Below are 15,012 nucleotides of genomic sequence, written 5' to 3'. Positions count from 1 at the left end.
GCTGATTCCTGTTGCAGATGCAAAGAGTGACCAGTCAAGGGAACCCCTGCCCTCGACTGGTTGCGACTCTTCGCCAAAGGATATACCTCTTCATCGAATAGCCACATCCCTTCGACGAATGGTTATATCCCTTGATGAACGGTTGTGCCTCTACATCGAATAGACACATCCCTTAGCCTAAAGTTGTATCCTTTCGTCTATGGTCACGTCCTTTCGTTAAAGGACATGCCTCTTCAAATGTGTCTCTTCATCTCCTATATAAGAGACCTATTGTAATCCGTTTAATCAATTCAATTCAATCTTCTCTCGAGTGTTCTCCGTAAGTCTCTTGTTCTCTAAGTTAAGTACTTAAGTAGTAATTAGTACACAATATGAGGGATAAACAACATAATCCTCACATGACCCATAAGTATCTCTCACTGGGTTAGTATCAGATCCAATATCCAAGTCCAATGGATCCCATGTCCAATGAATCCAAATCCAAGTCCAAGTCCAAGTCCAAATCCAAGCTCCATGTCTAAGCTCTGTGTTCCATGTTCATGTCCAAGTTCTATGTCCAAGTTCTTCATGTCTATGCTCAAGTGCAAGCTTCCATGTCCAAGCTTCATGTTCCATGTCCAAGCTCTATGCCCAAGTTCCATGTCCAAGCTCTAAATCCACTCGCTCATCCCATAAATAATCTCCATAATTCCTATAGCCTTGTCGATGATGAAAACCCTAGAGAAGCTCTTTTTGGCAAGAAAACTAATATAAAACTTGTTTTAATGGTTTTCGGGCGATAAAATCTCCAAAAAGCAGTTTTAAGGGTTTTTTGAGCAATTTTAGGGTTTTTTGAATTTTTAGGGCTTCTAAAATTTTCTGTCCGTACAGTCTGCATAGCTATACGGATTCGTACAGTCGCAACATGGAAAGACACTGCAGTTGTTGGAAGCGCTCTGAAATCAACGAGTAGCGATGAAAAACTCCATGATTTGGTTCATAGATGATGATGATGAAGATAATCTCCACGCTTGAACGAAGATGGCAACGCGATGAAGAGGTTCTTCTTCAACTTATGCTGAAGAGAGGCTCATGCTTCTTTTATACTTGGGGAAGCCTTGCTTTTTTGCCAAAAAAGTAATGCTTTTGCTTTGCTTTTGTCTTTTTATTAAATATTATTAATAATAACCAAAGTTCTTTATTTGTGCTTTTACAATTTCAGGGCCTTGCTTTTTGGCCCTAGAGTTGCTTTTTGAGAAAGCGGCTTTTAGCTTTTTGGTACGGCTTAGTCTCCTCTTTCCAGTGGTGCCCTTGGCTCGCGGTCAACTCTATTTGACTTTTTGCTTTTACCTGCTTTTTGACCAAGAATGGTGATTTTTCTTAGTCAAACCTTATGGTCGCTGTCCCCATGTCTTCTTCCACCTGTCTGGTGTTCGGGCATGGGTTTCATCATATGAAATAGAGCTAGGAGGCCAAATAGAGCTAGGAGGCTAAATAGTTACATTTTCACTGCACTGGATGCATGTAAGGATGTACTGGATGAGCTTTGCTCCTAGTTCGGCGATCATAATTCTACACTTGCACTTAGTCGGCAGGAGAGATGCCGTTCGTGTCACCGATGGTCTCCTTTGCGCAGAAGTGGATTCTCTGGACATCGTCACTTTTGAAGAGCATCGCGCCAAGATGGCTGTTGGACAATGCTTTTATTGTGACTCCAGTGAGCACATTGCGAAGGGACCTTTGAAGAGCAATCCGAGTAGGAGATCTCTTCAGAACTGAAGGAGCAGTTGGAAGAGCAGGCTTCTTCAGAATTGGAGAATGAGTGTGAAGGAAATGCATGTGTGTGCATCTCAGCTTTTTTCATTTCTCGGGTTGAGGCTTTGAGCACACACTCGGTGTGCTTCATTTCATCAGGCCATAGGTACGAACAGAGCAAGTTTTTAGACAGGTCTTTGAGGGAGAGTCTTCACATTTGCTGTTTGCACTCAGTGGAGAATCTTTGGCTCTAATGGCGGTCGCTTCAGTTTTTGGGAGGACTCTTCTCACTTGCCGTTTGCATTGGGTGGAGTATCTTTAGTGTCTGATGTCATGGAGGCACCACCTTGTGCTTCATCTTAGCCAATGCATTAGTGGCTGGAGTTTGGAAAGCGGAGTTTTTCTCGGCCATTCTCTGAAGTGTTCTTCTCGTGGCCTACCAGAGGATACTCAGTGGTTTGCAGTGTTTTTTCATGAACGGTTGGACAAACGAAAAGTGCTCGATCCAGTGGAAGTTGGTCATCCCTACTTTTCTTTGCAGGTCTTTATGTTGATGTAGCGAGGACGGTATGTGAGCCTTCACAATGGACTCAAAGTGGTCTCGTACGGTTTGGGATCTTCGGTATGAGCTTTGCGTGGATCTTTCCCTTTTATGCAAGGGCACTGTATATGGACACCATGCAACTGAGGATAGCTGCAATGCAAGTAGGGGAGAATGTGACACACCTACGAGTATGCAGGGCATAGCCAAACATCATATAGCAACTGACGGGTAGAGTCGGACAACGCATGTGACATGTGGTAGTGATGATGTGGCAATGGTGGTGTGGCATTGATGACGTGGTAGTCGGGTACAATTGGCTGACAACAATACTACTGGCCGACTAGGAGCATTGGTGCATACATGTACGTGGTAGCCAAATCGTCATATTCATATGCTTTCCTCATTGTTGGACTTCACAGAATGTTTCTCTGTAGGCGAGTTGCTAGTGAGGAGTGTACAGTAGGAGTAGGTCAGAGGGTTGTGGTTCGACGTCTTCATTCTCAACCGCACTCTTCTTTCTATCTCTGGAAAACCCTAGCACATAGGCACAAGTGTTCTACACCAAGGATCTTCAAGAGAAAGTGTGCACATTAAAATAATGATATCTTGAGTACTTGATGCATGAAGAGATTTTACAAGAGTATGGCAGCAGAATGGAGTCCTTCTAGGTGTACTGTTGCTTCATACCAATGATGGACAGTCAATGTGTCAGCCCGCACAATAGTTGGATACAACAGGTCGGATTGTGATGGTACAGAGTGACGGGCAACCTTACAGCAGGTGGGTTGCAGAAGAAGAGGTTGTATAGAGCCTAGGCAACAGTAGGCAAACAGGTCGCACAACAGCCGTACTGCTGTCCATACAACGGGTGATGACATGGTAGCTCCATATAGTGGCCGCACAACAGGTGTAGGGCAGTTCGTACTACAGATGGGGAGCACCTTGGGATTTTTGCGTGCCTCTTTGTGAATGCCGTCGCCTAGCAGAGGGCGTGAAGAATAAGAACGACCGTGTGGGGAAAGTGGGACATGTGGCCACTTTTTCCCCAAAGGTCCATACCTTTGCCACAGTCTTACTAATTTCCTCAAAAGAATTGACTAGCAGGGGGCGCCCAGTGTTAGCACATTCATCCCAAGTTTCTGCCCATGTTTGGTGTCCTTTGGTCCCTTTTGCATGGCCACCTCTTTTTTTAATATATTTTTCTGGGATTTTTTCCAACCTGGATGTATTTTCCCAGTCGGCCAGTTTTATCATGTCGAGTCAGCCAATAGTAGCATGTCCAGTCGGCCAGCCCTTCCTACCTATAAATAGGTGGGTTGGCCTCTCACTTTTCCATCTTGCCTAGTCTTTCTTTTGCTCCCTCACTCATGAGACACTTTCTGTCTCTTGCTTGGGATTGTATCACTTCAGTATATTCAGCATAGTTGCTCCATATCTCTCTCTCTCTCTCTCTCTCTCTCTCTCTCTCTCTCGCACTCTCTACTCAGCCCACTCTAGTGCTTATTTGCTTCCGCTTTGTGCACTCTTTCATGGTATCATCGCTCCCGGTTCAACGATTCCCTTTGCTGCCCCAGATTCAGCCCTATCTACAGCCCCTTTACCTCTGCATTTTTCTCAGATTTGCAGCCCTCTGGATGCTGCGTTTTCTGGACAGCTGCTGCTGATTGCTTTCCCTTCACTTTGGCTTCATTGTGTACAGCCTGAAGGTAATTTCTCATGAGTTTTTTTCTTCTACTTGGAGTTTGGAACTAGGCGGCCTGTTTTTTCAGGACAGCAGCCCCTCTTTGGCTGCGTTTTCCTCTCCAGTGGACATTCCCTTTTGTAGAGGGGATATTGTGGTGGTTCAGGCTTTGGTGGCAACCTTGGTACGTGTGGTGGACACTCCTTCCGAGATTGTGCATATTTCTGAGATTGAGCCCAAGCTTTTGTTATGGCTGCCCCACACTTCATATGTTCTCTGAGTCTGCAAAGTTGGATGGTTCCAACTACACTTTGTGGAAGGTGAAGGTGAAATCAGCCTTGCGTGGCGTGGATCTCTAGGATTGGCTTGTTACACCTGCCAATGCCACACCTCCCACCCTTGCTTCTGGTGGTGTGACTCAGGCACATATTGATATTTGGCAGGCGAATGATCGTCGTGTTTTCTCCTTTCTGATGTTGAACTGTTAGGATTTTGTTCTCTCTCATGTGCGTTGCTGCACATGAACTTTGGAAGGCATTTGTAGATCTCTACGAGATTAAGTCTCCGGGTCGGATTTTGGCGTTGGAAAAGCAGCTTATGAACTTATCATTTTCTGCCTTTCCATCTTTACCTGACGATGAAAGATCTTCGGGACGAGCTTGCTGTTTGTGCCAAGGATATCTCTACAGAGGATATGGCTATTCGGCTTCTCTCCAAGCTTCCAGAGAGGTTTGGTGCTTATTTTGAGTCTTTTGTTTCTTCTCCTCGTCCTGTTCCAGCTACTTGGGAGGAAGTTCTCCCCTCCATTATGCAGATTGAGTCTCGCTTTGAGGAGCCGACTGGCACCTTTGGTGGTTCTGATGGAGCTTTGGCTGCGTGAGATAAGGGGAAGAATCAACAGAAGAAAGGGAAAGGGGGTTTTGACAAAAACTCCAAGGATAACGACAAGGATAAAGACAAAAGCAAATCTTCTAAAAACAAGGACATGGAGTGTCATTACTGTGGCAAGAAGGGTCATAAATCCCCCCAATGTCACAAGAAGAAGCGGGATGAAGAAGCTAAGAACTCTTCCTCTACAGCGGTGTCTCAGACCAAGAAGGATGATGGTATTCTTCTATTAGCAGGTACTCGTCGTATACTTGCTCTTGTGACTTCTCAGTTGCGGTCATGGATTGTGGATAGCGGTGCTACTGCTCACATGACACCCCATTGAGATTGGTTCGAGGACTTCACTGCCAGGTCAGGCGAGATTGCTTTGGGTGATTCTTCTTCTGTGTGCGAGTGCATGGACATGGCACTATCCCCATCTTCCACTCTTCCGAGGACAAGAGGTACTTCTATGACTCTCGGTACATTCTAGATTTGGCATTTAACCTTTTGTTAGTGAGTGTTCTTACAACTCAGGGTGCGGAGGTGATCTACTCTCGTTATGAGATTACCATTCGTGATAAGGAGATTGGTAGCATCTTGGCTCAGGGAGTCCAAGATAGTGGTCTATACAAGTTGATCGCTTTGCTTTCTTCTGGTTCTTCTTCTGCTCTTTGGCATGCTCGGTTTGGCCATTTGAGCTATCAGCTTCTACAGTGAGCTTCGAAGGATGGGTTGGTTGAGGGTTTACCGACCATCAAGGTTCCATCTTCTGCTTGTTTCTCTTGTTTACAAGGGAAATAACACCGAGCCGCCTTCCGAAGGAGGCGACACACAGATCTTCGACATCACTTGCTCTTGTTCATGCAGACTTATGTGGTTCTATGAGTACCACGTCTTTGAGTAAGGCGTTGTACATGCACGTGATGGTGGATGACTTCTCCAGTTATACTTGGGTTTTCTTTCTGAAGACCAAGGATGAGGCTTTTCAGCACTTTTGTGATTGGAGAGTTGAGGTAGAAAAAGAGACCGGTTCCTCGATCAAGGCTCTCAGGACCGACAGAGGGGGTGAGTTTACATCCCAGGAGTTTCAACAATATTGCAGGATTCATGGCATTTGGAGACAGCTTACTACGGCATATACTCCATCACAGAATGGAGTTGCAGAGGAAGAATAGGACCATTATGGAGATGGCCCATGCTATGCTTGAGCATTTTCATTACCACGACGTTTCTGGGTTGAGGCAGCGTCTACTGCTGTCTACATTCAGAATAGGTCTTCTACTGCTGCTCTTTCCAGATAAAACTCCATATGAGGCTTTCCATGGTGAGAAGCCCTCTATTGTTCGTTTTCGGATATTTGGTTGTTTGGTGTATGTTCATGTGCCAAAGGAGCATCGCTCCAAGTTGGACTTGAAGTCTCAGTGCATGACTTTTCTCGGATATAGCACTGTGTCCAAGGCATATTGTCTTTATGATCCTCAGGCCAGCAAAGTCGTTGTGAGCCGTGATGTGGTGCTCGACAAGACTCCTACATCTTCAGAGGGGGGTGGTGAGCTTCTTCTTCCTCCGCCTCCTCCTCCCTTTCTTCTGTTACGCCTCCAGCTGTGGATTCTCAGTCAGATGATGATGACTCTGCTCCTCCTTCAACAAGTTCGAGCACATCTGTGCTTGGATGGTACTATCAGACAGTTCATGCTTCTGGGTTATGTGAGCTTCCTTCTGCTCCTCCGCCTGGTTCTCTCAGGCGATCTTCCAGCGTTTCAGGGAAACAAATTCATGAGGGCAACATGTTTGTTAACTATGCTCTTATGTCCTCTATCATTCATGGTCCTTCTGATCCCACTTTTGTGGACGATGCTCTTTCACATGAGCCTTGGCGTCATGCTATGCAAGCAGAGCTGGATGCTATTGAACGGAATGGCACTTGGATTTTAGTGCCTAGGCCATTGCAGCGTAAGGTGATTCTTTAAATCAAAGTTCCGAGCTGATGGCAGCTTGGACAAGCACAAGGCGAGGTTGGTTGCCAAGGGTTATGCTCAGTGCCTTGGAGTTGACTTCGATGAGACCTTCGATCCGATGGCCCAGATGATTACCATTCGTACCGTTCTTGCTCTTGCAAGACATCATAGATGGCCTGTATTCCAGATGGACGTCAAGTTGGCTTTCCTGAATGGAGAGCTTACACAGGAGGTTTATGTTGATCAGCCGCCGGGATTTGTTGTTTCAAGCAAACAGGATCAGGTGTACCGACTAAAGAAAGCTTTATATGGTCTGAAGCAGGCTCCGTGGGCTTGGTACCAGCGGATTGATGAGTTCTTTCAAAAGCTTGGCCTGCGCTGTTCTCATGCAGATTCAACCTTTATATCCTCCTTGAGAGGGTGTTGATTGTTATCCTTGTGGTCTATGTTGATGACCTCATCTTTATAGGTTCTTATTTTGTGAGGATCCGTTCAGTCATGGATGCTTTGGAGACAGAGTTTGAGATGACGGATCTTGGCCTTCTGCATTATTTTCTTGGCTTTGAGATTTGGCAGACCCCGAAGGGCATTTTCTTCTCTTAGCAGAAGTACACAAGGGAGATTTTTGACAGATTTTAGATGACTAGATGCAAACCAGTATCTTCTCCTATGGATACTAGTGAGAAGCTTTCTCTTCTTGATGCTTCTTCAGAGATTGATCAGGGATAGTATCGGGTTCTCATTGGTTGTTTGGTTTGGTTGACGTACTCCCGATTGGACGTATGTTTCGTAGTCAGCTTATTGAGTTCTTTCTCATTCAAACCCCATCAGCTGCATTGGCGGTGTGCTCTTAGAGTTCTTCTGTACTTGCGTGGCACTCTGGCATTTGGCATCTTCTATGGCCAAGGATGCACTCTTCTTGGATGGTCTGATTCAGATTGGGCTGGAGATCCAGATACTCGGCGTTCGACCACTGGTTGTGTTTTTTCACTTGGGTCTAGAGCTATTTCAGGGAGCAGTAAGAAGTAACCTACTGTGGCGCTTTCCTCTACAGAGGCGGAGTAACGCGCGGTTTGTCATGCTGCATGTGAGGCGATTTGGTTGCGGAGATTATTGGAGGAGCTTGCCTGTCCTCTAGCCGGATCTACTCTTCTTTGGTGTGACAATCAGAGTTGCATCGCCATCACCAAGAACCCTGTGTTTCATGCTCGTACGAAACACATTGAGATACAATATCACTATGTTCGTGAACGGGGGTTCTTGTTGGAGATTTGCGCTTGGAGTATTGTCCTTCAGCAGAGAATGCTGCAGATTTGTTCACCAAGCCAGTTTCTCAAGCTTCCTTGGCTCCTCATCTTCGGTTTCTCGGAGTATGTTCAGCATCTGGTGCTGAGAGGGGGTGTTAGCACATTCATCCCCAGTATTTGCCCATGTTTGGTGTCCTTTTGGTCCCTTTTGCATGGCCCTTGATAGTGGGCTGGCCACCTCTTTTTTTTTATATTTTTCTAGGATTTTTCCGAGCCTGGATGTATTTTCCCAGTTGGCCAGCTTTATCATGTCCAGTCGGCCAGTAGTAGCATGTCCAGTCGGCCAGCCCTTCCTACCTATAAATAGGTGGGCTGGCCTCTCACTTTTCCATCTTGCCTAGTCTTTCTTTTGCTCCCTCACTTATGAGTCACTTTCTGTCTCTTGCTTGGGATTGTATCACTTCAGTATATTCAGCATAGTTGCTCCATCTCTCTCTCTCTCTCTCTCTCTCTCTCTCTCTCTCTCTCTCTCTCTTGCACTCTCTACTCAGCACACTCTAGTTCGTATTTGCTTCCGCTCTGTGCACCCTTTCACCCATCATAATGGGGGTGGTCATGGGCACTCACAAGGTTGAAATGCGTGGTGCCCAACTTATAATCTCGTCCACACTTTAACAAGTGTGTGAGCCCATTTGCTTACGATTGAGGTCTTGAAAATATCTAAGTCCCAAATGGTCTTTTGGGCATGATTTCTTCACTTTTTTGAAGCTTTGCAAAATGCTAATCGCTCGTCAACTGACAAGTGCACGCACATGGTCATATAGGCGGTAGTTCTGGGCATCCCCAGCCTTGCAGGACTGACCCATGACAAAACAGGCAGTACATAAAAACAAGTCATCTAAACATGCATATAAACATGAGTTGTGCAAACGCATGTATACATTGGAAATCTCCCGTTCTCATATCTTGTACTTGTCCACATGGTTAGCGGACACTGGTTAGAAACCATGGTATGAGGACTAAATGGTGACATCTCCTGAGAGCCCTCTTGGTGCCCGGATATATATATATATATATATATATATATATATATATATATATATATATATAGAGAGAGAGAGAGAGAGAGAGAGAGAGAGAGAGAGAGAGAGAGAGTTCTACAAAAGACGAAAAGTTCAATGAGACCAAAAGTGTTGCAGTGTGTCCATGAAGTGAGAAAATCATGGAAAAAACAGAATAACAATACCGAACTTTGTTTGAGAGAAGAAACAATAGCCTTGTAAGTGCCACAGGTACAATCTTTGACTGTAAAGAGGCTCTCCACATCCACTGCGTATGAAGGGGCACTCATGTATCTCTGGAGGATCTCTCGGATCTGAAGCTGTTGGGTGGAGCATCTCCTCACACCAGTGGGTTTTGGGTGTCTAGCTTGCTGCACGTGGATGGCTCTGTCTAGGGCGATGCCCGGGAGGTGGGGTGGCACATGCGCGGTCAGTGTGCATTGCCTGGCCTCTCGAATAGGGACATCCGAGGCAGGGTTATCTTGAGGTTATCGCCGAGGGCCTTGTCCTGGGTTGGATGATGGTGGGCTGTGATGTATTTGGGGTCTGCCTCTGTGCCTCTTTGCAAAGCTGATCTTTGTGGTGGTGCAGCTCAATGAGGTAAGAGTCCTAGGCATCGCTGTTCTGGGAAATGACCTGAGACAGTGGCCCGATTCCCTCTTTGAAGAGGCAAATAAAGGTCCCTCGTATCTCATAGTACACTAGACATCTGAAAAGGTAGTGCTGCTTTGTGTCGACTTCTAGCGAATAGAAGTGGCAGATCCTGTTCTCTCTGACAATGCCCTCAGCTCGCCCAGTTTCCATTATCAAGCGATTGGATTAGACTTTGATCTGGGCTATTGCAATCCTCATGGCAAGTGACATGTGTCTATAATGAAAGCTATGCTTTTGAATGAAGCCATCCTTTGTTAGCCTCATAGAGTGGTCCCAGTAAAACTGCGTCTTTGTAGGAAGCTGCGGTGGATCCAACCATGTGACCTGGGTCTCCAGTCTGAAGAGGTCGGCTTGGATGAGTTGGTTAACGTCTTGGTGGGGGAGAGGTAATAATATTGCGGTGTTCCATATGAAGCCCGTGAGTGGAACCATTGTGTAACTGTGGCATACCAAACCCTAAAATGTCTGGTCTCAGCTAGTCGCCTAGACAACTCCAGTGCCAGCTGAGGGAGCCTGTCTCTAAGGTATAGATGCGGTGTATGAAGGTCGCAGTGTGGAAGAGGGCACGAACTACCAAGGGGGGGTGCTCCAAACTTTTCAAGAATAATGGAGTGGGGCACTGAGGGCTTTCTCCAGATCATCCATGAAATATCATGACCTGCAATTTTCCTCCGGTCATCCTCCCTGAGGTCTGGTCCCCAAAACGAGACCCCGTACATCATAGTAGGTGTCACAAGTGTGCGGAGAGAGAGAGAGAGAGAGAGAGAGAGAGAGAGAGAGAGAGAGAGGAGCGAGCATGCACGGGCGCACACAATCTCGTTGACTGTTGAGTACTTATGGATTTTGTGTTGTTCAGGTGGAAAAGATTGTGTTGTTTTTGATAGAGAGGCAGGGATTACTCGCAGGAAAGCTGCAGCAGCTTCGCGAAAGGGCCGAGTCTGATCTAGCCAATGAAAACATCGAATTGGTGATAAGCCTAGTATCAGACAAGGAGCTTCTAATTGAAGCTTACAGGTAAGCTTTGAAAAAGATAACCATATGCAGAAGTTCAAATCTGAAATAGCTCAAAAAGATGTTTTATCTTTAGAATAATACTGTTAATATACGTCATTTGCAGGCAGGTTGGTAAAGATCTTCTGAACCTTCTACAGTATGTTGAGATGAATATCATGGGCTTGAGGAAGATACTTAAAAAGTTTGACAAGCGCTTGGGGCTGCGCCTTCGAGAACAGTACTTGCTAACGAGGATCAATCATCCCTATTCACAAGTCCAACAGGTTTTGCGTCAAGTGGTATGATCCTACTTAACATTTCCATTTTTTGGCTTGCCTTATGCAAAAGGGAAGACTAAGCGATTGGTTTTATTTTCTTCGAAAGCAATTGAAAATTGAAAACTAGTGTGTGTGCATGCGCACATGTTTCTGTGTTTCTGTCCGCTAGAACCAACACCGCTTTTCTAGTCTTTCCCTGTTAGGCACACTCTCAATATCTAGTGGGGGGGGGTTCACTGCTCCAGCATAGGGGGGAAGACCACGACCCTGAGAACCCAATCCATAGCCCACCTGCAGCAACCCAGAATTGGTATTTCAGCTTGTGCAAGTAGTGGAGGGTTCTTTGGTGCTTACTTTTCTGTCCTATCCCATAGCAGTTCAACAAGGCATGAACACGCAGCATGACCGAGCTAATCCAGCATGCGTGGCCTGTGCAAGTATCAGAGAGCCTTGCAAAGTAGTTGTACCAAACCTCATGTCAATGCCATTGCCATCAGCAATTGTCTGCCACAAACAACAAGTAATCACAACCCTAGAAACCTTATCCTCGGGTTTTCCAAGGTTGTAAGAGGTGTTTCAAATATCATATAACAGAATTGCTACAAAAACACCAAGCCCTAGTTCTCCACTTGGAGCACACCACCTTTTCAATAGGCAATGGAGAAAGGGAAGAAGCTTTCTTTCGCATGAGAACTCGTCCTGTAATTCCCCCACTTGGGGTTGAGCACAATCTTGACACACACTAAAACTATTAATGCTCGTAAACACAGTGAATTGGCACGATACAAAACAAGAAAGTCATGCTGAAAATTGAAATGACACTTCAATAGGGCTGGAAAGGGCCGACCTCTCTTGTAATATGATTGTATTAACAAGGAACTTTACATACAATCTTTATGGGAAATGCTTGCCAGATTTCCATTGACAGTCATGCATATGAAAACAATTCAAACATGTTGTGTTGTGGAAGAGGTTGAATCTAGAGCTTCAATCGCGAAGGATCTCTCTCTCCAATCCCCAATATCTTACCAACAAGCAGCTATGCTCCATTGGTATCCATACACATGCTAGTGTGTGCTCGGCTGAGACATAGGAGACATTAATGGCCAAGAACGAGGATGTAGAGCAAGTTTAGAGAACGTAAGTAACTCTTCCCGAGAATCAGTTGCCATTGACAGACACCTTCCAGCGTGAGGTCGGAGTTATGAAGATTGAATACTCCATAGCACTGTCGAATGAAATTAGGATTCTTGAAAATTAGGGTTTCTTCAAAATTAGAGTTTCAGCTGAATTAAGACTTTTGCAAATTAGGGTTTTTACAAAATTATGGTTTCAGCTTTTGGAGGATTTGTTGACGACAGAAATGCTCAAAACCCTTGCCATCATGTAGAAATTCATGAGAGAGTAGTTGATTAGGTCAATCTAGGGCTAAAAAGCCGTAATGAGACCATGTACAAGCTCCACCATGTAAGAGAACCTTCCAAGAGCCAGAAAGAGGGAGTATGGACTGTTTTTATTAGTAAAATCTTCAAATCCATCTCCCTTGAGGTTGGCGCTCCATTCAAGAGGGAGGAGGGAGAGTGGGATAAGCTTCCATATGCAAAATGAATGGCCATTGGACCACCTGAGCCAAGGCCACACCTCTCCATATGTGGGGAGGGTGCCTGGTCAATAGCCTAGCCAATTGGAAGGGATAAATGCATAGTAACAGGAAACGGCCATTTCCTAGCGTGGAAACGCCATTGCCCGAGAGTAGTCGTTTCTGTTTCCGTTTCTTCGTTTCCTAATTGCCAATAAAAAGTCACCCATTGATTTGTCTCATCGGTCGTTGCCGTTGCCATTTCTGTTTCATGCAGCTATGGATAAATCATCCAAATTTTGTCCGTCCACTCATTAATGAGGTGTGGATGCCCAAACTCACTTATAAGTTGTCTCATCGTACTTTAATGCAGTGTGGACGTGCAAAACAGTTAAGTGAACTGTAACTCTAGTAAGCTTAAACAAAGAGTTTAGAGTCACACCTACCACTTGTCTACAACCCACAAACGAGGTTAGCGTACAGATTCACATGCATGGTCCAGGAGAGGACGTCCCCTACTCGTAAACTAGACACACAGATCTTGCAATTAGTAAAACATTTCCAGTCATGCAAGTATGCCATGCATAAGAACGTGCTAGACAATCTCTCTTTCATTTAGCTTGTAATGGGCTCTTCTAGGTCATCAACTTCCAGTGGATCTTCCGTAATAGGCTCTGCAAGCTCGAGCCCCACATACTTGAATTTTCCAATGATTCGGTAAAGCCACCCGAAAAGAAATTCATTAATTTTCTCAATGACTTTGAATGGTCCATAGTACTTGGTAGAGAACTTAGCACACATCCCCTCTTTTCTAGGCCTCTTCCTGAGTGTGGCTTTCTCCAATTTCAGCAATACCTAATCATTTTCTTTGATGTTCAATTTCCTTCTATGCTTATTTTCAACCTTTTTATGAAATCTCATCCTGTGTGAAGCAGGGTGGGTAATACCACTTTGCCATACATGATCTCAAATGGGGCCTTTCCTGTGGAACATGCACTGTATTCTTGTATGCAAATTTCATAAGTAGCAAATACTTCTCTCAAGAAGTACTCCGATTGGCCACATAGCATTAAAGCAAATCTAATACGGCTGAATTTGCAGTTTCAGTTTGTTCATCCATTTGAGGATGATATGCTGATGAAAAATTCAGTTTAGTGCCCATATTGTCAAAAAGAGCTCTCCAAAAGAGGCTCACTTTGGGATCTCTCACCCCACAATTGACTTGGGCATGCCTTTGAGCCATGTTCACGAGTCCCTGAGCCGATTGTGTGATCCATGTATAGTCTTTGCTTATGTTGGTGTACGAGACTATTGAAGGTTATGCATGCAACTTTTCCCTCAAATCAGCCCCTACATGAGCGTTTTCAGCTTTATTTTCAGTTTGCATCAACCTTGGGATTTTGGATTTTGTATGTAGAAGAGTCTACATGTGTCAAGTCTAGGTCTAGTAGGCAAAATCTTTGTTTTCTCTTCATGGTCAAGGAGCCACTTTACGTGAAGTATTTGTGAGCGATGCAAGAGATCAATGGGATGTACTATCTTCAAGAATGGGAAGAAATTAAGGCTAGATTTAAAGAAGAATGTGAAGCTCAAAGGCCTCAAGAATGCAAAGAATGACAAGCTCGATGGTGTCAAGAATTTAAAGAAAGTCAAGCCTACTTGAAAGCCATTTTGCTAAGATGGACTTCAACTGCAAAGATCATAGGAAGGCACAAAAGTTGAGAATTCATTAGAGGTTAAATCCCAGCAAGAGGAACTTTCCAAGGATACCATAGAGATTCCAAGACCGGAAGTGGATCAGGAGACAGTTTCCTCAAAGTAAGGAGTATAGACTAGTGAAAGCTTCTAAGGAGGTGCCAATGTTGGTGTGAAAGAGTCAAAGCAGGAGTATAGACCATTGGAAGCTTCTAAGGAGGTGCCAATGTTGGTGGTGGAAGAGTCAAAGGCATGTACCGGATTTCCTCTCTAATGACTAGCAGATTTGCAAGGAGGAAGTAACGCCTACCATTCAAGTATGTCTCTATGAATCCAGTACGGAGGAGGATGAGAACAATGCCATAACAGTTTCCAAGGGGACAGAAGAGTCTCCCATGTCGTCAGAGCATCCATTGACAAAGGAGCCATAAGAAGAGCTAGCAGTTTCAGTGGAGGTTCCAATGGAGGTAGTAGTGGCAAAGGACCAAAAAGTTGGGAGGTGAGCCTACGGAAAGACTAAGTCAAGAAAGAAGTAAAGGTGCATGGGTGCCAATGTCGGTGGTGGAAGAGTCAAAGTAGGAGTCGACGCATGTATTGGATTTTATCTCTAATGATTAGCAAATTTGAAAGGAGGCAGCAACGCCTACCATTCAAGTATGTCTCTTTGAATCTAGTACATAGGAGGATGAGAACAGTGACACAACAATTTCCAAGGGGA

General features: G+C 44.9%; 1 protein-coding gene across 1 annotated transcript in view; it reads left to right on the top strand.

Moving 5' to 3' along the window:
• The window catches only part of LOC147615724 (SPX domain-containing membrane protein At1g63010-like), an 89,520-nt gene that overhangs the window by 32,342 nt on the left and 42,166 nt on the right, over positions 1-15,012 (top strand). Inside the window, exons 4-5 of the mRNA XM_086778302.1 lie at positions 10,606-10,763; positions 10,867-11,041. Of these exons, the coding sequence (XP_086634428.1) occupies positions 10,606-10,763; positions 10,867-11,041 (333 nt within the window). The remainder of the gene's footprint in view (positions 1-10,605; positions 10,764-10,866; positions 11,042-15,012) is intronic.

Source organism: Cibotium barometz, chromosome 39 (assembly GCF_041138505.1).
Source record: "Cibotium barometz isolate CiBa-2024 chromosome 39, ASM4113850v1, whole genome shotgun sequence".
Taxonomy (NCBI): Eukaryota; Viridiplantae; Streptophyta; class Polypodiopsida; order Cyatheales; family Cibotiaceae; genus Cibotium; species Cibotium barometz.
Note: the sequence above shows the minus strand (reverse complement) of the source record. Positions and strands in the feature narration are given on the sequence as shown.